The sequence below is a fragment of the Saccoglossus kowalevskii genome, chromosome 8, assembly GCF_978046115.1.
Source record: "Saccoglossus kowalevskii chromosome 8, keSacKowa6.1, whole genome shotgun sequence".
NCBI lineage: Eukaryota > Metazoa > Hemichordata > Enteropneusta > Harrimaniidae > Saccoglossus > Saccoglossus kowalevskii.
The window spans coordinates 26,794,359-26,820,510 of NC_140648.1; the positions used below are offsets into that span (position 1 = coordinate 26,794,359).

The 26,152-nt window shown below is 36.0% G+C and overlaps 1 protein-coding gene across 1 annotated transcript in view; it reads left to right on the forward strand.

Moving 5' to 3' along the window:
* The first annotated feature begins 15 nt into the window (after positions 1-15).
* LOC146739492 (E3 ubiquitin-protein ligase rnf213-alpha-like) overlaps positions 16-26,152 on the forward strand; it is a 55,339-nt gene continuing 29,202 nt past the window's right edge. Inside the window, exons 1-11 of the mRNA XM_085502430.1 lie at positions 16-349; positions 4,709-4,850; positions 4,975-5,306; positions 5,473-5,648; positions 5,891-6,088; positions 6,665-6,864; positions 11,321-11,429; positions 12,238-12,338; positions 17,117-17,302; positions 24,641-24,892; positions 25,956-26,067. Of these exons, the coding sequence (XP_085358556.1) occupies positions 19-349; positions 4,709-4,850; positions 4,975-5,306; positions 5,473-5,648; positions 5,891-6,088; positions 6,665-6,864; positions 11,321-11,429; positions 12,238-12,338; positions 17,117-17,302; positions 24,641-24,892; positions 25,956-26,067 (2,139 nt within the window). The 5' untranslated portion in view covers positions 16-18. The remainder of the gene's footprint in view (positions 350-4,708; positions 4,851-4,974; positions 5,307-5,472; positions 5,649-5,890; positions 6,089-6,664; positions 6,865-11,320; positions 11,430-12,237; positions 12,339-17,116; positions 17,303-24,640; positions 24,893-25,955; positions 26,068-26,152) is intronic.

A 26,152-nucleotide genomic window follows, 5' to 3' on the forward strand; every position in this document is an offset into this window, starting at 1 on the left:
TGAACAGGACAACAAGGAATGGAAGTTGAATCCAGAGGAGAAGAAGCCATGGAAGTAGCCACTTGTGAAGGAGATTCACTTGAAACAGCTGGACTATTGAATAGAGCTGGTTTTATTGGTAAAGTACAAGGGGTGCCAAGTTGTGCTGTTGAAGTGCCAGGAATTGATGGTGAGATAATGGATGTAGATGTTTCAGATAAACCTGGTCTTCTGGATACCAGAGCATTGTTGAAATGTTGCATCCAGTCTGCTGCTGTAATGTTAGAAGATGAAGAGTGTAGAAAACACCGATCAACTGGGCGAATTGATATTCTGTTAGAATTGTTCGATAGGGAAGGCAGCAAACCCAGTAAGTACCGTACAAATCATATTTGAGGCAGCAGCTTTAATAGAAGCCACACCCCTAACTTTCACAAACTAAACAGCCACCACATATTTTAGAAAAAGATGTACCATTTATGTTTTAATCTTCGTTCGGACGCAGTCCGAAAACGGGGACTTATGTTTTGACCACTGTGCATCCATGCTTCTGTGTGTGCGTGTGTGCGTGCGTCCAGACCTGTATCTTAGAAATGCCTGGATCAATCACAATCAAACTTCACACACACATCATACATAATATTATACATATGCACCACAACTTGTTTCACGATCTGATTCAAAATGGCTAAATGGTGGCCATTTTTGTGCTAAAAAATCATCAAAATCGAGCATTTCTCGGCTGTTTACAGATTTTGTTCAAACTTGGTATATACGCTGGACATTATAGGACCTTGATGCTCATCATTTTGTTTTTCAGATAAGATTCACCTACTGGTGGCCATTTTGTTTAATGAATGTGGTTCTAGTGCCATATCTCTGACTTGCTTTGACTGATTATGTTCAAATTTCAAATATTCATTATACATTATGTCATAGATATACAGATATATTGGTTTGAGGATCCTATTAAAAATGGCCGAATAGTGGCCATTTTTGTGCTAAAAAATCATCAAATATCAAGCGTTTCTGGCATTTATGGATGGATTTTGTTCAAACTTGGTAAATATATCAGACGGGTTCCTGGTGTATGTCATTTTATTTTTCAGATCAGATTCAGAATGGCTGACTGGTGGCCTCTTTTTGTTTTAAATTAATGAATTGGCGTTTAGAGCCATACATGTATCTCTGACATGTTTTGACTGATTATTTTCAAATGTTATATATTCATTATACATGTATTCAAAATGGCAGATTTTGTTTCAATTAATGCTGTTCCAGAGCAATATCTCTCAATACTCATTTGACGATCAGATACAAATGTCAATCATTTTAATGTTAAACAATCATCATAATAATATTCGTGACATGTTTATATTCCAGCTATATTACTATAAACAAAACTATATATCTTAAATTCGATAACTAACGGGGACTGTGCCATGCATGGCTTGTATATTAAGGCATAATTGTTGGAACATTTCAATCTTTCCTGACACCTAGATTCGAGTCTAATTTAGGTTTTCCGTAGTCATTGACACCTATTCAAGAGTACAGTGTTTATTGTGGCTAGCGTGAATGGGTAAATTTATGTGGTGGATAAGTTTATATTGCAAAACTAGGCGTTGGAGTGTTCTTTTCGTCACATAAAACGAACTGATTAAACACGCGGAATTGTTATTGAAACGGACGTCGATTGCGTTGTGTTTTCTTAAGTTGAACAGACGTGAGGTATAATTCAAACTTGTTTATTTGTACTCAACATGAACATCAATATGTTGTACAGCAAATACTTCTTGGTATGAAATATAGATCGCTAAATAATAGCTTCATGAGGAGTTTACATCGTAGAGAGCATAGAAAGGAGGGTGTGCATAACGAGCATCAAGTTGCGAAGCTACCATAGAAGGAATTACAGCGATGGCCTGAATCGGACTTCTCACAACAGCGCTTTGCCTGGTTAATGTAATTGTCAACGTTAGAGCGGCATTTGTCTTGGTGACAGCTAATCGGAGAAGTGCCAAACACGTGTTTGTACTCTAGAATATATCATGCCAAAACGTTTCGAAAATAAAACAACGCTAATGATTGGCGCATACAAACGAAACATAACGCTGTCATTCCATATTAGGAGTGACACGCGACTAATACGAGGCAGAACTTTGGTGGGAATTTTGGGCGGTAAACATACAAGTACCGCGAGAACGCAATGGGAAACAATGTAGCGAACGTTTGGATATAGCGTCACGGTTGCTACAGAAACCGATCTAGTCTCTCAGGGCTCAACTCGTGGTTATCAAAACAATGTCTGAAATTACAAACTAGCTTAGAGAACATCATACAGAAAGTAAAATTTTTTCATGTTAGATAACTGCGCGCGACAACTGCGCTTCGGCAATGAGCTGTTATCATTGTAAAAAGTGTTGAATTTTTCTTCTATGCTCAGCTTATCTTTCGAAAACAACTAATTTCTTGATTTAAAAAAATCATGCTGTTTTCCCATCAAAATCAAAGCCAAACGATTGCACTGCAACAACGGTAAATCCGTGTTCCTTTCACCATGTAGTTGCTGAACTTATTTAAATGAGCTATGATAATTCGTACACGTTGGCACTATCCGTCATTTCGATTTATTAATTAGCGACTCGACTTATTAGGTGAAAGAACAATTTCAAGTCACCCTTAAGTCACTGATGTGCTTGGACAAACATGACCGATATTGGATCGAGCATTTACATGTGACCGAAATCATTCGCTTGCGGTGAAACTAAGTTGAATTTTCATAACAATTGAACAAATTTATTTTTTGTATCTTATTGTAATCACTCCTGAGTAATAATCATCAATTGTAAAACTTCGAAAACAAGTAAGTTATTCACTTGTGAAACACAGCATGACCGACTGGATTGCGATACTGTTACCGTGATCATTTGCTACTAAGCAATGCTTTCAAATTTGTTTTTATTTGAAACTTCTTTTAGAATATACTTTTTGTTATCAACAAAATTAAGAAAATAAATGCATATTGGGCCATTCCAGTTTATATCTGCACCCCCCTGTTGATGAGTTTGTGTGTTTACTTCGTACAGAGTATAATTTCCATGGGTGTATATGTCATACAAAGTTTTATTTCCAAATCACCATTCACCATACAGCGATGGAAATCCAAAACTATAGGTCCTACTTATGGTGTTGATGAGTTCCTTTGTGACACCATACAGAGTAGGATTTCCAAATATAACTCTCATCATACATGTATGCTAATTTACCAAGTTCAAAATTTTATATCTGATAATGGAAATCCAAACTAGTTCTGATTCACGGTGTTGATGAGCTCATTCGTCCCACCATCATTATCTAATTTCAGTAATAACTATTTCATACTGGCCCAATACAGTCAGAATTCCAAAATTTTTTAGTCATACAGTGTTGGAAATCCAACCTCATCAACCGGTATGTGGTGAGATAAATTAGGCCATATTTTATTTAGTAGCCATAACTGCCTGGATTTCCAGAATTTGTTTTTTCCATACTCGTCTCGATTTCCAGATTCTGTTTCTCCATATACAGTTGGAATTCTGGGGTATTCTCCCCATCATGCAGTGCTGGAAATCCAACCTCATCAACAGGGGGAGGGGGGGTGCAGATATAAACTGGAATGGCCCATTACATTAAATTATACTTAGTATTTTTTTTTTATCGTGTGAACAGTTTTTTTTTCTTTGATTGACTCTGATGTCTAAATTAGAGCATGAAAGGTACTGGTACTAACGAATTAGAGTGACGTCTATTATACGGTACCGTAATCTGCAAATGCGTACAAGTCTATTTGTAGATATTATTTATTGTACAGTATGTTGTTCAGAATGAATTTTCTTTTGTGTACATGTTTGTCTGTGTATGAAAGTGCGCTTAGAATTGCAACAAAGTTGCAATCGAGTGTTGTGCATCTTATTATCTTATCACTATCCCTTAAGTCTTTGTTTTCTGCAAAAATTTCTCACCTGAAGTCACCCATTGAAAAAATGAAATATTTTTAATTAAAGCCATGGCCTTAATTAGGAATTTTACGGTAAATTGCACTAGTCAATTTGACATGCATTGTATTGAGATAATACTCACTAAGCTTTGTGGGAATAAGTGCTCAACTCACTAATCTTTGTGGGCAAAAGGACCCCACTAATCATACTTTGTGGGCATAAGCGCCCCATATATCAAACTTGGTGGGCATAAGGGCCCTATTAACCAAACTTTGTTGGCATAAGGGCCCCACTCATCAAACTTTGTGGGCATACATTAAGGGCCCCACTCATCAAACTTTGTGGGCATACATTAAGGGCCCCACTCATCAAATTTTGTGGACATAAGGGCCCCACTCATCTAACTTTGTTGGCATAAGGGCCCCACTCATCAAACTTTGTGGACATAAGGGCCCTATTAACCAAACTTTGTTGGCATAAGGGCCCCACTCATCAAACTTTGTGGACATAAGGGCCCTATGAACCAAGCGTTGTGGGCATAAGGGCCCCACTCATCAAACTTTGTGGGCATAAGGGCCCAAGTCATCAAACTTTGTGGGCATCAGGGCCCCACTCATCAAATTTTGTGGGCATTAGATTGTTTATAATGACTAATACTTTCACTTCATACTTTTATGTAGTATATTATTTTAGTGGGAATAGACTCTTTTCTTTTTAAATAACATATATATTCTTGATTATTGTCACAGATCAGCTGAACTTTGTTGAAATCTTAAAGGAACGTATTTGTCAACTACTGAAAGAGAAAGATCAAAGATCACCTGATCCAACTCAGTGGTTGTGTAAACAAGCTTTAACTGGTGAAAGTGTTCAGACCAGTGGAACTTTCAGGTAATGTGTTTTTTCCAATCAAGTAGATAGACTTTAAGTGTTTTCTAGCTACAAGAACTATCAGGGAAGTGGGTGGGTGATAACCAAGTACTGTAAAAATACTAATTGTCATCACATTTCACAGGCGTGCTATATGGCAAAGTCTGGTAAGCACAGTAACACCACTGTTAGCACAAGTTATTGGCTTTGCTGACCGCAATGACAACTTAGATCTGATCCTGAAGTCACCATCTGAGAGCTGGATTCATCAGTTATGGTTGCAAATACTCAGAAATCAGAAGTTATTAGAAATGACATACGAATCATTCTTATCACCTGTGAAGAATACACCAAGGGAAATTGTGCCTGTACTTGCATCCGGTGTTAATGGCAGCTTTTTTACTGCTCATTGCCCATTTTCCTGGGTCATCAAGCAGTTTGTTGAAGAGAAATGGGAGGAAGCACAAAACATGAAAGGTTAATTTAAAAGTCATTATTATTTGGTTTTCATCTATGTTTAATATCATTAACACATGGTCGCCTGGGAAAGTATGAGGAAAGCTTGGTCGGTGCAGCAAAACAACTTTTCTTAATTGGTAATCATTATTTATATAATATGACTAATGTCTTTTGCCTTTTTCAGCTTCCACTGGACAGCATAATATTGAAATGACTTTTACTGACTTGCTTATGGAAGCAGAACTTGGCCAAACGATGTCAAATAATCTATTGGATTCTGACTTTAATGAATTCATGAATTCCTATCTACATGATTTTGTCAGGATGGTGTATAAAGCAAGCAATGATCATGAATATGAGGTATGTGTGCTGTGATTCACATTCATATTATATAATGTTTCTATACTGCCATTAGAAATGCTTGTGATGTAAACACTGAAGATTCACTTGCTTGAGCAACAAAGTTTGCCAGTACCTGTCATAGAAACTTACATATTTGCCAGTCTCGTGGTCATGTATGTAGGTGCTGTGTTAATAGCCCAGTGAGTCAGAAAATTATTTTTATTTTAACTTGTTTCATTTCAAATAAATTTTCTCATTAGGTGGTATGCAGAGCAATATATATTGCTTCAATTGAATATCACCAAGTGGAAGGTTTCAAAGAATTCTCTTTTAAAGTTCCCCAAGTACACATGTCATACCATCGTATCCGTGGCCGTCTGGACAGCTTTTTCCAGATTGCACATTTTCTGCCCAGTGATATCCGAGAAAAAATTACAGCGGAACAAGAAAACCAAGTGGTCAGTATTTTCTCTGACTTTTATTGTAATAGCATTTCAATAGGTATAGAATCACCCTGTGTTAAAATATATAGCATTGTTTTCCTCTGACAGTGCAATGATTGAGATATATGCCAATATAAGTTTCAAACCTGTTTATATATTAGCTTTTATAAATATTTATAAATATGGGCCCTCAGCTTTCACTTAAATGAAGGTAATTTGCTCAACAGCTCAACATTGTCTACACACATACTGTGAGCGCATAAATAAATGTGATGTAGTATCTGTAACTGGCCACTTATTCAAATTAAAGTGTCTGTTGATTGGATGACATTGAACTATGTCATTAATATTAACTTACACTCGCTAGGTCACAATACGATTGCTTAATTGGAATTCCAGTTGCCGTTTTGAATTTGTATATCTATAACAATATTTGAAACACCAACATTTTTTTTTTATCTGCTCTGTATTGATTTATTCTGAATTAAACAAAAAATAATGAATTTTTTTTAAATAAATAATATACTGTCAATAATTTACATATGCCAGCAAAATTTATTCTGTGACACTGATTTTTTATGTCATTTTAAGGTACTGGATGCTCTGGCGTTGAAAAAATTGATGGAAAGTCTTGAGCCAAAAAAAGATGAGTTAAATGACAATGCTAATAGAGAGCGATGGTTAAGAAGAGTAAAAGATGCTGGTCCAGTGGTTGAAAGAGTCTTAGATGCTGAGATTCAAGACACCATTTTCTATGGTGAGATTAGCAGAACACGTATTCAGAAGTGCAGGTAGGAATATGCTGACAATCTGATTATTAACATTATTATTATACAAACTCTGAGAATTTCAATGGAAATTAAGCCACAATATTCTTTATACAAATGAAATGTTATTCCATATGAATTCAGCATTTAGTAAGTTCGAATGTATGCACTTTTTGTCACAATGCTCCAGAAACATTAATTTATCTATTTGTTGAATGTGAAGCACTACAGATTTTATGGAGATCTATGTACAATATTCGGGGTAAGGCTATAATAATTCAAAATAAATAAACAAGCAAACAAATTATCTTGGGAGATAAAAGCTTGTCCATTCCACTCAACCACATTATACTTATCATAAAAAATGCAATTACAACAACAAGCTGAAAAAAGATGTGCCAAACTTTAACATAGCTTATAGCAGAGGTGAGATACAATAAAAAGTATGAAATACTACCGTACTCTCAACCAGAAAGGGCACAAGAATTTTTTGGAAGAAATAGAATAATTTTCTTGTGTAATACAGGCACTGACATTTGCAATTGATCAATTAGATTGTAACTTATTAAATTGTTGTGTATTAAGTTCAACATTTTTTTTTTTTTGACTCCCGTGTGCGAAGCACAAAAAGGGAGTCTTTGCAGTTAGTGTGTCTGTATGTGTGTGTGTGTGTTTGTGTGTGTGTGTGTGTGTATGTGTCCGTCTGTTCCACTGATATCTCAAGAACCATACATCAGTTTTTGATGAAACTTGGTACATAGATGCTCTGGGCCAATGCGCAGATTTGATTAGGTTTTGGTAAAAATCCATGCATATTAATTACCTAATTTGCATGATAATTAGCTGATTTTTGGCTGTTTCATGACTGTTCCACTGATATCTATAGAACCACTCATTGGATTTTGATGAAACTTGGCACACAGATGCTCCAAACTAATGCGCAGATTTGATTAGTTTTGGGTAAAAATCTGTGCAATATTAATTACCTAATTTGCATAATGATTAATCAATTTTCGGCTTTTCCACTGATATCTCAAGTACTAATCATCACATTTCAATAAAACTTGGTACATAGATGTCATAGGACACTGCACAAACCTGAAAGTTTTTAGGGTAATATCAGTAGATATTAATTACCTAATTAGCATAATTAATTTTCAGCTTTTGATATTTCAAGTAGTAATTGTCACATTTCAATGAAACTTGGTACATAGATGTCATAGGACACTGCACAGACCTGATAGTTTTTAGGGTAATATGAGTACATATTAATTACCTAATTTGCATAATTAATTAATTTTCAGCTTTTGATATTTCAAGTACTAATCATCACATTTCAATGACACTTGGTACATAGATGTCATAGGACACTGCACAGACCTGATAGTTTTTAGGGTAATACGAGTACATATTAATTACCTAATTAGCATAATTAATTATATTTCTAATCAGCTTTTGATATTTCAAGTAGTAATCATCACATTTCAATGAAATTTGGTACATGGATGTCATAGGACACTGCACAGACCTGATAGTTTTTTGGGTAATATCAGTAGATATTAATTACCTAATTAGCATAATTAATTAATTTTCAGCTTTTGATATTTCAAGTAGTAATCATCACATTTCAATGACACTTGGTACATAGATGTCATAGGACACTGCACAGACCTGATAGTTTTTAAGGTAATATGAGTACATATTAATTACCTAATTTGCATAATTAATTAATTTTCAGCTTTTGATATTTCAAGTAGTAATCATCACATTTCAATGACACTTGGTACATAGATGTCATAGAACACTGCACAGACCTGATAGTTTTTAAGGTAATACGAGTACATATTAATTACCTAATTTGCATAATTAATTAATTTTCAGCTTCTGATATTTCAAGTAGTAATCATCACATTTCAATGAAATTTGGTACATAGACATCATAGGACACTGCACAGACCTGATAGTTTTAGGCTAATATCAGTATATATTAATTAGCTAATTTGCATAATTAATTAATTTTCAGCTTTTGATATTTCAAGTAGTAATCATCACATTTCAATGACACTTGGTACATAGATGTCATAGGACACTGCACAAACCTGATAGTTTTTTGGGTAATATGAGTACATATTAATTATCTAATTTGCATAATTAATTAATTTTCAGCTTTTGATATATCAAGTAGTAATCATCATATTTCAATGAGACTTGCTACATAGATCTTCTAGGATTATGCAGAGACCTAATTAGTTTTAATTGGATATTAATTACCTAATTTGCATAATGTTCCACTGATATATAAAGAACCACAAATTGGATTTTAATGAAACTTTTAAAGAGAACTATGCAGAAACCCAATTAGTTTTTGGTAAATATTTATGCTTATTAATCTCCTAATTAACATAATTAATTAACACTGATATCTCAATTACTGATCATCACATTTGAATAAAATTTGGTACATAAATGCTCTAGGACAATAGACAGGCCTGATTAATTTTGGGTTAAAATTTGTTCATATTAATTCTCTAATTAGCATAATAATTCATAATTTTTTTGTTCTGTTCTGTTCATATTAGTTACCTGATGTACATAATTAGTTTTCAGCTTTTCTATCAATATCTCATGTACAAGTAATTTTGAATTAATTTTTAATGTGTCTTCAATACTCTCAGCACACGGGAGTTCTTTCTAAGCTTTCTTTGATTATTATTTCCATTACTTGTGTATTAATCTTTATACTCTTTGTGGTAGCTGCAAGAGAAAAAAAATAAAGGAAAAAAAAACACATTATTATTATTATTAAATCTTCATTGCAGGATAAAAGTAAAAAGGTTAGCATATCCCATATTAAGAAAAAAAAACATATACAAAACAAAGTAAGAGAGAAAAACAACTATAATTCAATGTATTTTTGGGGTCTCTCTGCAGTTGGTCAACTGCATCGTTTGGGGGCTTTGCTTTTAGGTGGGCAATTTTCCCCCCAAGATAAACATTGTAATCCTCAATACTGGTTCATATCTCATTGTTCATATCATTGTAGTTACAGTGCTCGCTGTTTCTACCTCATAGCTAACTGATTTCTTTGTAGTTGCAGTCACGCTGTTTCTACCTGTAGAGCTACCTCTACCTACTAATCCTTGGTCTTGTAGAGCTACAGTCGCGCTGTTTTTCTACCTTGTAGTTGCAGTCATGCTGTTTCTACCTGTAGTTGCAGTCACACTGCTTCTACCTACATTTACTAATTCTAACAATATCATTTGAGGGCTAGTATAGTTTTTTGAACAATGTCATTTTACATGCTTTTATTTCAGTTAAATATTTATTTCTCTTTGTGTTTATTCTACTGTTTTCATGTCTGGGTGCTCACCGTGTCACCATGCATTGTGTATCGCCTAGTGTTATGTTTCATGTCTGGGTGCTCACCGTGTCACCATGCAGTGTGTATCGCCTATTGTTATGTTCGCTGTTTTTTCTAGTGTAGTGCAGCTTAGGTGGGACACGGTGAGCGTCCCTTATGCCAATAAAATATTTTATACTGAAACTTGAGTGTTTGTGTCGTAAATTGAAATATAGTTGTTCCACTGTACTTTGTTATTCATCAGTGCAGCTATGAATATGTTGTCACTTGATTTGATGACATAGTACTATCATCATACTATTACAGCAAGTCTCAGAAGTATTGGGGCAGCCAATTTGCAAACTCGCTAGCGAATTGGCTAACTGCTTTGGTTTTGACTGAACGGTTGGCTTTCAAATCTCGCTGGCGCCGTCCTGTGGTCACGCCCACTATCTATATAACAGTAGGTGTCGTCATACTTTAGTTGGATTGCCATTTCGCTTTCAAATATACCAGGGATAGTGTTCTATTTTCTTTGTGTATTAAGGTGTTGGTATACAGGGATTGTCCATGCAAACACAAGGAATGAAGTCGAAATTTATTAGCGGTTGGTTTAATGTTAACCCAACGAATCGTTTGGATGTGCTAATTTATTTTCTCCCTGATTTGTAGGCAACTGTTTCAATCAGTGTTCAAGATGGCTACCTCCATATAGTAAATATCAGTGGATTAATCGCATTTATCATATTATCACTTGTACGCCAACTGACTGTGGCCATTCTCAGGCAGACCAGGGAAACTACTCTCACATTATCACGCCTTGCGAAGCTAATCATTCAGGGGAATCCAGACATGTACCAAGCTACGCAAAACCAATCCTCTTTCCCCAATGCAATATAGACTTGCCCAGAGTGGACGTGACCACGAGTCGGTGCCAGCAAGATTTGAAAGCCAACTGTTTAGTCAAAACCCAAGCAGTCAGCCAATTAGCTAGCCAGTTTGCAAATTTGCTGCCCAAATATGTGTATTGTTCATTATAGTTTTTTCTTTATGTTAATCATTCATACTGATTTCTTGTTTTTATTTTTTTGTACCAGTATACAAATATGACGTATAATCTTTTCTATTCCTGATTTGCAGACCACTATGGGTTCGTCTTTGTGTCTTGAAGTTATTTGTAGAACATGTTTGTCCACCTAAGACAAAGGTTGGAGATGAGAACATTAAGCATTGTTCTCATCTGATGATGGTATGTTTTGTGGTAAAGTGTGAAGACCAATCTTGACTACTTTATTTTTACTGTTACAAAATTTTTCTCACATCATGACTGATGTTGTATCAGTAAAGATTTCACTTATTTACTCTTAGCTCTAACAGAAATTCTACTTTGCCACATGTATATGCAGTTTCCATGACATTGTTCGTGATGAAGAAACCACATTCCTGTCATGTGACTTTAGTTTGGTTTTCTCATTGATGTTTTAATCTACCCAACCCCAGTGATGGCAACCATTACAATTTCAGCTTAATTATTACAAAATTTAGGACTAGATTACACTATTATGATAAAGAGAATAATTATTACAATTTAATCGGTAGATGCATCATAAAAAATAATCATTAAAGCAGTTTAAATCATTTTGTACATAGCTGAAACAACTAAAATCATAGCCGTAATCAGTCACCTTACATATAAACGGAAATCAACTGCACGCCATGTGATGATCTAAGACGTCAGATTGCACACAATCATATTTTATTCCTTGCAGTCAATTTAATTTGCTATTATATAGTCCTGACTTTCAATCATGATCTAAAAATGAAGGACAGTTAACTGCATAATGAAAATTTCATTGGAAAATAAGATACATGTATATCTTTTAGCTTGTATGGTTTTTGATATTTAGTTCTATAGAGCTGGGAATTAACTTGCAGTCCTAAATTTTAATCATTACTATTTGTTAAAGGTAAAGGTTGGCATCTCTGCATCCCATTTGAATCATTATTACATTTAATGCGTTTGATGATGATAGAATGATAACTGTGGTTCTATCTAGGCATTGAGAGAAGATGTTAACTTGAAATCAGTACGGAGTGTCACTACAATAGAGAACTTTCTCAGGAAATGCAATGAGACAGCGAGTAAAGTTCATTTCAAGTAAGTTAAAGTGCTTCGTTTTGACTCCCGTGTGCGAAGCACAAAAGGGAGTCTTTGCAGTTACCCTGTCTGTATGTATGTATGTATGTCACTTTTTTTGTTCCACCGTTATCTCAAGAACCACTAATCAAATTTTGGTGAAGCTTGGTACATAGATGCTCTGGGATAATGCGCAGAGTTGATTAGGTTTTGGTAAAAATCTATGAATATTAATTACCTAATTTGCATGATAATTAGCTGATTTTTAGCTGTTCCATGACTGTTCCACTGATATATGAAGAACCACTCATTGGATTTTGATGAAACTTGGTACATGGATGCTCTGAACTAATGCGCAGATTTGATTTGTTTTAGGTAAAAATCTATGAATATTAAATACCTAATTTGCATGATAATTACCTGACTTTAAGCTGTTCCATGACTGTTCCACTGATATTTGAAGAACCACTCATTGGATTTTGATGAAACTTGGCACATGGATGCTCTGATTTAATGCACAGATTTCATTAGTTTTGGGTAAAAATCTGTTTATATTAATTACCTAATTTGCATAATGATTAATCAATTTTCGGCTTTTCCACTGATATCTCAAGTACTAATCATAACATTTCAATAAAACTTGGTACATAGATGTCATATGAGACTGCACAGACTTGATAGTTTTTAGGGTAATATCAGTACATATTAATTACCTAATTTGCATAATTAATTAATTTTCAGCTTTTGATATTTCAAGTAGTAATGATCATGTTTCAATGAAACTTGGTACATAGTTACTTGAGGACTGTGCCGAGACCTAATTAGTTTTTGAAGAAATATTTGTGCATATTAATCACCTTATTAGCATAATTAGTTAATTTTCAGCCCTTCTCAAGTACTAATCATCACATTTCAATGAGACTTGCGACATAGATCTTCTAGGACTATGCAGAGACCTGATTAATTTTAGGATAAATTATTGTGCATATTAACTACGGTACTAATTTGCTTAATTAGTTAATTTGTCCTAAGAACCACTCATTGAATTTTAATGAAACTTTTAAAGAGTACTCATCACATTTCAATGAACCTACATGTGTAGGACTGTACACCATATTAGTTTTGGTAAATATTTATGCTTCTTAATCACCTAATTAACATAATTAATTAATACTGATATCTCAAGTATTAATTGATCATCACATTTGAATAAAACTTGGTACATAAATGCTCTAGGACAATAGACAGCCTGATTAATTTTGGGTTAAAATCTGTTCATATTAATTCTTTTAATTAGCACAATAATTTATAATTTTTTGGTTCTAATCACATTTCAATGAAACTTGGTACATAGATATTACATTACGCAGATCTTATTACTTTTACATTGCGCAGACCTTATTAGTTTTACACTTAAATGTGTTCATATTAGTTACCTTATTTGCATAATTAGTTGTCTGCATTTCCATCAATATCTCAAGTTCAAGTAATTTTGAATTAATGTGTCTCCAATACTCTCAGCACACGGGAGTTCTTTCTAAGCTTTCTTTGATTTGAATTGTACGTAATTTTTGACTCCCATGTGCGAAGCACAAAATGGGAGTCTTTGCAGTTAGTGTGTCTGTATGTATGTGTGTATGTGTGTATGTGTGTATGTGTGTGTGTGTGTATGTGTGTCCGACTGTTCCACTGCTATCTCAAGAACCATACATCGGTTTTTGATGAAACTTGGTGCATAGATGCTCTGGGCCAATGCGCAGATTTGATTAGGTTTTGGTAAAAATCCATGCTCGTTAATTACTTAATTTGCATGATAATTAGCTAATTTTTAGCTGTTCTATGACTGTTCCACTGATATCTAAAGAACCACTCATTGGATTTTGATGAAACTTGGTACATAGATGCTCTGAACATATGCGCAGATTTGATTAATTTTTGGTAAAAATCCGTGCATATTAATTACCTAATTTGCATGATAATTAGCTATTTTTTAGTGGTTCCATGACTGTTCCACTGATATCTAAATAACCACTCATTGGATTTTGATGAAACTTGGTACATAGATGCTCTGAACTAATGCTAGGTTTTGATTAGTTTTTGGTAATAATCCGTGGATACTAATTACCTAATTTGCATAATGATTAGTCAATTTTCGGTTTTTCCACTGATATCTCAAGTACTAATCATCACATTTCAATGAAACTTGGTACATAGATGTCATACGACACTGCACAGACCTGATAGTTTTTATGGTAATATCAGTACATATTAATTACCTAATTTGCATAATTAATTAATTTTCAGCATTTGATATAAGTAGTTAGCATTACATTTCAATGAAACCTGGTACTTACATACTCAAGGACTATGCAGAGATTGATTGTTTTCGATAAATATTTGTGCATATTAATCACCTAATTTGCATAATTAGTTAATTTTCAGCTTTTCCACAGGTATCTCAAGTACTAATCATCGCATTTCAATGAAACTTGGTACATAGATCCTTTAGGACTATGCAGAGACCTGATTAGTTTTAGGGTAAATAATTGTGCATATTAATTACCTAATTTGCATAATTAATTTTCAGCTTTTCTACTGATATCTAAAGTACTAATCATCACATTTCAATGAATCTAGAATTATGCAGACCCAATTAGTTTCCGGTAAATATTTGTGCATATTAATCACCTAATTTGCATAATTAACCAACTTTCACACTGATATCTCAGGTACTATACATCACATATCAATGAATGTACATGGATGCTGTAGGACAATAGACAGACCTGAATAATTGTGGGTTAAAATCTGTACATATTAATTACCTAATTTGCATAATTAACCAATTTTAAGCTTTCACACTGATATCTAAAGTACCGTAAAAACTCCAAAATTTCGACCGGTTTTAAATAATTTGTGTTCGATATGTGACGTGTTTTTATAGTCAAAAAATATAGTTTAAAAAATGCAATGTCCGTCAATTGACGTAAACTTCCTCATGTTTCACGGTAAAAGCAAAGGTCGTGGCCGAGTTGTAACTCAAAATCTAAACAAAGTCATCAATCAGTGAGTATTATGACAAGCAAAACAAAACATCAAGACGCGGAGAAGAGGTCAGCACAAAACTAATAGGTCAAAAGACAAAGCTGTCTCGCACTACCTAGAAAAACTTGCGAATGTTCGAAGTACAGGTACCCATTGGACAAAAGATGCATGGAAGTTTAGCAAACTATCTCCCCGACCCAGTGCAATGTATCCGGTTAGAATCAAAGCTCACGTGTCCCTTATTTGAGGGACCAAATTCTGCCGTAAATTCGCCCTTGGATTAAAAAATAAAATGGGATTTAAGAAAATAAAATGGGACTTTTAAGGTGTATTTTGGCGTCATTTTTCGGACATTTCAATCAATCCTGCCGGCTAAAATAGAGTCTAAGTTTTACCGTAGTCATTGACGTTTGTCTATTCAAGAGTACACGTGTATGATTTTTATCGTGACTAGCGTGAGCGGGTAAGCTTCCTTTCGAGAATGAGCTGTTATCACTGTGAACAATGTTAAATTATTCTTCAGATGACCAGTTTATTTTTTAAAAACAACTAATTTTTTTATTTAAAAAAAATCATGCCGTTTTCGCATCAAAATCCAAGCCAAAATATCGTACTACAACACCAATCTCTTCCGCATTGCGTTCAATAACATTAACATATTTAAATAAGCTATGGTAATTTGAACACGTTGGCATCATCCAGCTTTTTGATTGGTTAATTAGCGATTTGACCTAAGAGAACATGGCGGATATCCTACAGCATCAAACGTTTATACGAGACCGGAATCATTCGCTTACGATGAAACTAAGTTGACTTTTATTTGTATTTCATAACCATTCAACAAATTTATTTTGTGTACATTATTATAATCACTACTGAGTACAGTAATAATCAACAATTCAGAAACGCAGCATGCCGAGATTTTTGTGTTCGTTTTTATTTCAAACTTCGTTTATTTAGAATATATTTTCGTTACCAATAAAATAAAAATCTCTCAGTCAATCAGAAACCCGGATTCATGCCTTCGAGGAAGGTCCCGTTTGAACGCTCACATCGTTTTTTTTTCGTTTGGGGGAAAACTAAAACTGGTCGCAATTTTCGAATAAGAATGAGTCGGCAATTTTTAGTGGAGTCGAAAATTTGTAGGTAAATAAAACACAGAAACCGGCAAATAAATAGGCGGTCGAATTTTTAGAGGGGTCGAAATTTTGGAGTTTTCACGGTACTAATTATTCCATTTCAATGAAACTTAGTATAAAGATGCTCTAGGACAATGTACAAACCTAATTAGTTTGGGGTAAAAATCTGTTCATATTAATTCCCTAATAAGCATAATAATTCATAATTTTTTGGTTCTAATCACATTTCAATTAAACTTGGAGACATAGATTTTCTGTTACATTGCGCAGACCTCATTAGTTTTACACTCAAATCTGGTCATATTAATTTTCTGATTTGCATAATTAGTTTTCAGCTAAGTAATTTCGAATTATATTTAATGTGTCTCCAATACTCTCAGCACATGGGAGTTCTTTCTAAGCTTTCTTTGATTCACTTTACTGTTACATTGACAACATATTTTTTCCTGCTGCATGCTTTGCACAATTGGGCCCATTGTGGTTGCTCTGTCCGTCTGTTTGTCACACCTAATATGTATTGCAGTGTGATGAATATATTATCTGCTGATGTAGTTTTATAGAGCAACTGCACTTATTTTTATCACCTTTCACATTGTGTATTACCTTGTTCAACAGATATGGTGTAAAAGATTGTGATATCTGTCTTGAAGCAATAAATGAACCAGTGGCATTGCCTTGTGATCATGTCTTTTGTTTGAAGTGTCTGAAGGATCTTTTCAGGGGTAAAGAAACTAGAACTTGTCCACGTTGTAGAGCAGAGTTACCAGAACAATACAGATTAGAGAGTTCTGAAAAATGCAAGTAAGTTATATGAAGTTTATATTTCATTATTACATGCTGTGTTGCATTTTATTATACGTCTTGAACCAAAAAATGAATACTTAAGGATGTAGTAGACTTAACAGGGATGTTATAATTAGGCTAGATATTTTCATAAGAGAATTGTCCTGAGCTATATATTTTATTAAAAGTTCTTGTTTCACACTTCCTAAAATTCTGGTTGTTTTTTATCTAATTAGTCCCCGTTCGGACAAAGTCCGAAAACGGGGACTTATAATTCGGTCTCTGTCCGTGCGTCCGTCCGAAGACTTATCTCAGAATCCCTTGGACTGATTCCGTTCATTCTTTGCATGTGCCGAGTACTTTATGTGGGACATATGCACATGCAGTGGTTTAGCGATTCGATTCAAAATGGCTGACTGGCAGTATCTTGTTTCTTGAAAATGTTTTATTTTGGACATGCTTTGTCCATTTTCATTCAAACTTGGTACCGGTACATAGATTATACATGTTAGTATACATGTCCATGACAATTTATTTCACAATTGGATCAAAGATGGTCGACTGGCAGCCATCTTGTTTTTTTGAAAATGTCGTATTTTGGACATGCTTTGTCAGTTTTCACTCAAATTTAGTACATAGATGTTAGGATATATGTCCCCCGACCGTCCGTGAGTTCCTGAGTCTGTCCGTCCCTCTGTCTGTCTGTCCGCCCGTGCGTCAGTCTGTCCAGAGTCATATTTCAGAATCCTGTGGACCGATTTCGTTCATTCTTTCCATGTGCCTAGTACCTTATGTGGGACATATGCACATGCAGTGGTTTAGCGATTTGATTCAAAATAGCCGACTGGCAGTCATCTTGTTTTTTGAAAATGTTGTATTTTGGACATGCTTTGTCAGTTGTCATTTAAACTTGGTACGTATATTATACATGTTAGGATACATGTCCATGACGATTAATTTCGCAATTGGATCAAAGATGGTCGACTGGCAGGCATCTAGTCTTTTTTAATGCAGTATCTTGGACGTGCTCTGTTAGTTTTCATTCAAATTTGGCACATACATGTACTTTACATGTATACATGTTAGGATGCATTTCCATGACAATTTGTTTCAAAATCTGGTCAAGGATGGCCGATTGACAGCCATCTGACTTTTTGGCCTTACTACCATATTTCCACAATTTATGTACCATTTTCATTCGTATTTGGCACATACCGGTACATCATACATATCAGTGTGTTTCATAATCAGATCAAAGATGGCCGAATAACGGCTGTTTTTATTTTTGGCCATATTACTACTACACGGAACACGTGTTTTAATGTAAATAAACAATCTGTTGTATACGCCACTTGGAACTCAAGTTTCAAGGACACGCTCGCAACAACCTCTCGCTTTAATATGATGAGCACAAAGAGAACTTTCAAAAAATTAACGGGGACTGTGTCATTTTCAATGACTTGTTCAATGGTAGGTCTTGTGACTGCGAAGTAAACAAAAAAAAAAATATTGTTACGATAAAACGCTCTCTCACGCTTGTATGACACTTTTAGAAGAACAGCCCATGCAAAATTAAAGCAAATGCAATACCCAGGGAACGCAACGTACTCGATAATGTGCATGTAGTTCACTGATTAGTCCATTTTCATTTGGCAGAAACGGGAAATAACCTTTCTACTGAACAAACTGACCAGTATTTTCAGTTTGGGATGTCGTTTGGGAAAAATTTTACACTCGGGCGAAGGGTATTCTTCTGTTTTATTAGCTTCGCTGTGGATTTTGTCGAGCCGAGCTTATCATATGAGTGATTGTCTGTCGTTGTCTGCCGTTGTCCATCGTTCGTGTCAATGTTTTACTTTTTCGACTTCTTCTTGAAAACTACAAGCCTGAATGCTTTGATATTTGGTGTATATGTACCTTGGGTAGACCTCTCTCAGATTTGTTCATTTCATGATCATATCTTCAATTCTCTAATTTTGGTGAATATATTTGTCATTTTTGGTAAAAAGTGATATTTTTGACTTCTTGTTAAAAATCGCAAGTCCAATTGCTTTGATATTACATATATAGGTACTACATGTGGACCTCTCAGATTTGTTCATTTTGTAATGATATCTTTAATTCTTTAATTTTGGTGAATTTGCTCGTTTTTCGTTTTTATTTTTTTTTGGACTGCAAGATGCCTAAATCGTAAAAAAGACGAAGTATGTCTCGACGCAACAGTTGGGACGTAAGACATGCTCATCCTGCCTTTTGCAAATGCCTGTTTGGGTTCTGCCTATTGCCTTTCACACTCGTTTGCGTCAAGGACTTGGGCATAGCCTGAGGGTCTCTGCAATCGATGGGATCCTAAAACGTAGTTGTATTGAGGGAGGTGAAAAGCTGAAGACAAGTGATTAAAGGCTGGTAGTTGCGATAAAAGGGGAAATCCCTAGCTGCAAGCTAGTTATGTAATGTCTGTTTCAATGAGTGAAAAATCCACCTGGTAATCGTGGAAATTGTTGGAGAGTTATCACGATCTGACTCTCTGCTCGTGTTAGCGTGGTTGATGGTTGAGACAAGACTTTCAGAACCATTTACCATTGAGGTAACGAAGAGGCTAACTAACACCGTTCAACTGCTTTTGCTAGGAGTGTCCAGTCACCATGGTGATCGATGTTGATAAACAGCATGTTCCCACTGGGGCGCTTACATCGACACCGAGTTCTGAGGAGGAATCAGCACGGCTTTTAGAGATTGAACGGTTCAATTCGAGACTTTATCAGTACCGACGCAGCTTGAGTGGATTGCGCAATCACAGGGACAGGCCCTGTTGCCTTCCTTTACCAATACTAGTCAAGGTGGCAAGCAGCTCCCCCAGATTGAAGAGATGGCTTGGATATCCTGGATGCGTAATGTGGCTCCAAAAGTCAACTTCTTTCTGAAGTCTCAGGGTAGGACTCAGGAGGACCTAGAGGGGCCAGGTCAGTGGAGGGGGGTACGGGCTGAGATACTGCCTGTCCCTCCACCACCAGGGCTAGGGTCAGGTGTGTCCCATTGATATTCTCCCAGTGATATATTCTTTAGAGGGTCAGTGGGGGGACAACTCACATCAGTGGGAAGGGAGCGTCCACTTCTTTTATAGAGGAGGCTCTCTCCCTGGAGCGGATCGCCTTACGCTCGGGCTGACCAGGCATTGTTTCCTGCGTCTTTCCAAGCTGTGCAGAGTGCCCCCACTTATGACTCTGCGAGGGGAGGGGACTCCAGTGTTTGTACCCCTGTACCACTTCTCAGAAAGAAGGGGGACGAGCGCTTTGTCGTTTCTCGTCCCCACTTGGTCGGGTCAGTCACAGGATATTCAACCAATCGGAGCCCAGCTGTTCCTTACTAATACTGTAGTTAACTAATATGTAGTTAAGGTCGCAGCTTGTGAACCGGACAGTGACGGTCGCAAGACTCTCCCACTGTCGGCATGGAAACCACTCTAGCTGGCCAACTCCCCTGGGCACCTCATGTGACCCAGGCTATGGAGGGGGCTCAGAGGGCGATTGAGGGGGCGGAACATAGACCCATCTATTTTTAGCTCCGCTGTCGACTTTGTCGAGCGGAGCTTATCATATGAGTGATTGTCCGTCGTCCGTGTCAATGTTTTACATTTTCGACTTCTTCTTGAAAACTACATGTCTGAATGCTTTGATACTTGGTGTATATGTACCTTGGGTAGACCTCTCTCAGATTTGTTCATTTCATGATCATATCTTCAATTCTCTAATTTTGGTGAATATTTTTGTCATTTTTGGTAAAAAGTGATATTTTTGACTTCTTGTTAAAAATCGCAAGTCCAATTGCTTTGATATTACATATATAGGTACTACATGTGGACCACTCTCAAATTTCTTCATTTCATAATGATATCTTTAATTTTCTAATTTTGGTGAATATTTTTGTCATTTTTGGTAAAAAGTGATATTTTCAACTTCTTGTTAAAAACCACAAGTCCAATTGCTTTGATATTACATTATATAGATACTACATATGGACCACTCTCAAATTTGTTCATTTCATGATGATATCTTCAATTCTCTAATTTTGATGAATATTTTTGTCATTTTTGGTAAAAAGTGATATTTCTTTTTTTAAAAACCACAATCATTTATGGTCAAAAATGATATTTTTGAATTCTTGTTGAAAACAGCAAGTCCCATTGCATTGATACTATGCATATTGTTCATTTTCTAATGATATCTTCTGTTCTTTAATCGAAATGTGCATTGCTAACAGCGGAGCTATCTCAGCCGAGAGGCTGCTTGTATAGAATGGGTTTCTTTAGCGTTAGAGCGTTAGCTCACCTTGTTCTGACCGCCTGAGTGCTCAGCAACAAACTTCGGGCAGATGGGCCAGTCCCCGGCGGCGCAGAGAGTCGCTATGTGGATATCTTGCAGGTCCGAACTGCCCCTTTGGCAGGAGCAGTTTTGGCTGAGCGTGAGGCAGTTTCGGGATCTGTGCGCCTATTCTACTCCAGCGGGAGACGAGTTTGATTGCCTTGGGGCGTGACCAGCTATTTGGTGGCCGGTTATTGGATGCGGTAAACGGTTTGGCGGTTGCAGAAGATCAGCATATACAATTGAAGCAATCTTCCCTGTTTGCCAAGATAGCTAGTCCGTCTCGTCGACGGTTCATACCAAAACCACAAGGCAGCCAAAGTAGTAAGTCCGCCAGAGCCACAACCAGCGAGGATCAAAGCGCTCATGGTCTCCTTTGAAGAGGCAGAAAAAGACTAGTAGCGGGGAGCTTCAGAGAAAGCCCAAGAAACGTGGCGTTGGTGGTGGGCGTTCTGACATTTCTGGGGGGCCGCAAAATCTCTTTGAAGGCTTCGCCGGCTGCCTAGACATGGATGGGGGTATGACTCCGGGTCTCCCTCCCCAGGGTCCTTGGGCTCAGTTCCCCCTCCTCGTCCTACCTTTCGAGAGGAGGGAGAACACTACATGTAGCTCTGAACCCCCGTCCGCTCCTTCCTGTGGGATCACGCCTTATGCAGCACATACCAGTTTGGCACAGGAGTTTTTCCGGTCCCAAGAAGTAGCAAGCTTTCTGGAGAAAAGGGCGATACGCCTAGTGAGGAACCCTTGTGTATCACCAGGTTGACGGTTGACGCAGACGCTCCTACACGAGCAGGAGCGATGTGGCTTTCTGGTAGAGCTCGCCAGCCAACTCCTACCCTAAGGTGTTCTTTGTGAACAGGGTATATTCCCTAATAGTTTCCGATTGGGGCTGTAATCTGTAGTTAAGCCTACGAGTAATAAATGAAGTTTATTATTTCCACAGACTTTCCACAGATTAGGTAAACAAGCGGGTTTGTACAACCCTAATAGTTTATTGACTGGACATAAGTGAGAGATTGTGGTTACGGTACTTCCTTAGTATTAACCAAGGATGGCACGTCTGAGTTCATTGTGGCAGCTACTGCAATTTTTAATGTCGGCCAACTGTAATTTGTTTGAACTGCGGCTTGTTTTCTACACAATATCTAAGTTGCCGACAACGATCATATCGGTCGCCCCCCCCCCCCCCCCTTAGAAAAAAAAAAACAATATAAAATAAAATAAAATGTAGAAAAAGCTTGGTCCGACAGAGCATGTGCTTCGCTGTTCGGTCAAGCGGCACCCGGGACTGGCGTAACGATTATTCAATTGTATTTATATCTCAGTTTCTTACTGGATATAAAAATTTAATTGTGATAAATAATTTGTCATTTGAGACAACGTGCAACAATGCAGTACAGTTCAGCTCTGAAAATTTGAAGTCATAATTGGGCTGAGACACATTGACACATTTCTTGATTTGATTTGTCACCATAATTTTCTCAAGAAAGCGACCCATCTGCGTCAGCCATTTCCTTTCTGATGCACTTCTTGGAGCTTCTTCTAGTTCTTCAATGTCTGAGCTACTTGTAGATAAATGTTGCACCGTTGCAGCAGTATCGTCGGAGTCCAAACTTTTGCTGTTTTTTTTGAGACAAAGTTTTGCTTCTTTGGACATAGTCATAGTCTTCCTTTTTGGTCCTTTCCTTCTCTTCATTTCTAATAATAATTCTGATAACAATTTTAAGGAGCGCTAATTTTTGGATGTGTCACACATGGTGTACTAGTATAGAACGATCACAAAGACAGGGCGTGCGTGTGTGCTTTGTTTCTGTTGCTAAGTAGGCCAACTTATGCAAATTAGGTCAATATTTATTGTTTGAGCTCAAAGGCGATTATCCTGAAATCAAATTGAGCAATCTGCTGTTATTAACACATATCCTAGCTTTTTTTTAAAAAATGCCTTTTTTGGGTGTACTTGTCACTATTTTGAGTAAGAAACACATCAATTGCATGCAGATAGACAAATTCTATTCTATTCTATTCTATTAATGTGCATCTAGCTCCAATGGTCATGTTTTTTAAACAGGGCATTTGCTCTAGAACTGATTGTTCTTCATGTGTGAATCATCAGGCACATAAGTACATGTATGACCACAAGCACACAGTGGAGATGCACATTTTATCAAGGTGTAAATGTACTTAGTGTATCACTGAGCATAGTACCGGTATATTTGCGACATAGATTAAACATATTTAGTACGGAACAATTATAATTTCACATCTGTGGGTCTGTTCGCACATGTGGCCAATTTTATTTCAAAATTCACACACACATATTATGCAGATGAATTTGTTCCATGATCCAATTCAAGATTGCCAAATGATGGCCATTTTAGTGCTAAAAATACATAAAAATAAAAGATTTCTGCCATCCAGAACAGCATTTCAGTCGTGCATTGTCATCCATGTATCTCATTCAACTTGGTGTGTTCATTAAACATGATGGATCCTTGATACACTTAATTTTTTTCCGAAATTTGATTGAAAATGGCAGACTGATCGTGATGGCCGTTTTTTTACGAGCCATGCATTTTTACTCATGCATCTGTTTTGGAATCTAATTCAAGACCGCTTATTGTCATTTTCATGCTCGAAATACTTATGTCATGGGCGGAATAGTAGAAGAAATAACGCACAAATGAACTGGCTTCACTTTGCATCATGTCTGTCACATGAGTTTAAATAGTTTGGCACTGTTGACAGTCACTAAAAACTGATCAAGGACTTGTCATTAACAATGACTTGTTCATTACTACATTCATGTTACATGTTCATATTACATGTATTTGTCTAAATTTGTACTGATATCTCCTCATGGCTCATTGGCAGTTAAGGCATGACCAACATCCTCATGCTAGATTGTGTGCCACATGATCATATATAAAAATACATTGTTTGCTTACACAGAATTTTAACTTGGTTTATTAGAATATACAATTATTTTTATTCACAGGAAAGCGGTAGATGCTCACAATGCATTCCGTCAACGTTGCAATGCCTTCTTTATGGAGATAGTCTCTAGATATTGTTTTGCTGACAATGGAGCACCAGAACCTGAAGTCATATCTAAACTAATGAGTTATGTAACAAGAGAATCTGAGATAAAAGGCAGACAAAGTAAAGGATTTACTCCATTCATAGAGGATTGTATTGATCCAAATCCTATTGTCAGATCATTCTTATTACAATTACTGCTTAAATCAAGGTAAGATATAAAGGATTTACACCATTCATAGAGGATTGTATTGATCCAAACCCTATTGTCAGATCATTTTTATTACAATTACTACTTAGATCAAAGTAAGATATAAAGGATTTACTCCATTCATAGAGGATTGTATTGATCCAAATCCCATTGTCAGATCATTCTTATTACAATTACTGCTTAGATCAAGGTAAGATATAAAGGATTTACTCCATTTATAGAGGATTGTATTGATCCAGATCCTATTGTCAGATCATTCTTATTACAATTACTACTTAGATCAAGGTAAGATATAAAGGATTTACTCCATTTATAGAGGATTGTATTGATCCAGATCCTATTGTCAGATCATTCTTATTACAATTACTACTTAGATCAAGGTAAGATATAAAGGATTTACTCCATTCATAGAGGATTGTATTGATCCAAATTCTATTGTCTTATCATTCTTATTACAATTACTACTTAGATCAAGGTAAGATATAAAGGATTTACTCCATTCATAGAGGATTGTATTGATCCAAATCCTATTGTCAGATCATTCTTATTACAATTACTACTTAGATCAAGGTAAGATATAAAGGATTTACTCCATTCATAGAGGATTGTATTGATCCAAATTCTATTGTCAGATCATTCTTATTACAATTACTACTTAGATCAAGGTAAGATATAAAGGATTTACTCCATTCATAGAGGATTGTATTGATCCAGATCCTATTGTCAGATCATTCTTATTACAATTAAATGTACTACTTAGATCAAGGTAAGATATAAAGGATTTACTCCATTCATAGAGGATTGTATTGATCCAAATCCTATTGTCAGATCATTCTTATTACAATTACTACTTAGATCAAGGTAAGATATAAAGGATTTACTCCATTCATAGAGGATTGTATTGTTCCAGATCCTATTGTCAGATCATTCTTATTACAATTACTACTTAGATCAAGGTAAGATATAAAAGATTTACTCCATTCATAGAGGATTGTATTGATCCAAATCCTATTGTCAGATCGTTCTAAATCCAAATTATTTGTACCTGTTTTGTTCCAACTAGTAATCGTGAAGTATATGTACACTTGCAAAAATACTTTGATACTGCACAACTCTTGGTGAAGTCTGAAGTAGAGATCATTGAACTCTGTTTACTGTGCATCCAGTGCATCGAGGTAGGTGAATTCAAGTCAACCTCATACTCCCAGAATATCACTGCTGAAAAATCATATCAGTATCTTACCTTTTGTTGTGTTCTAA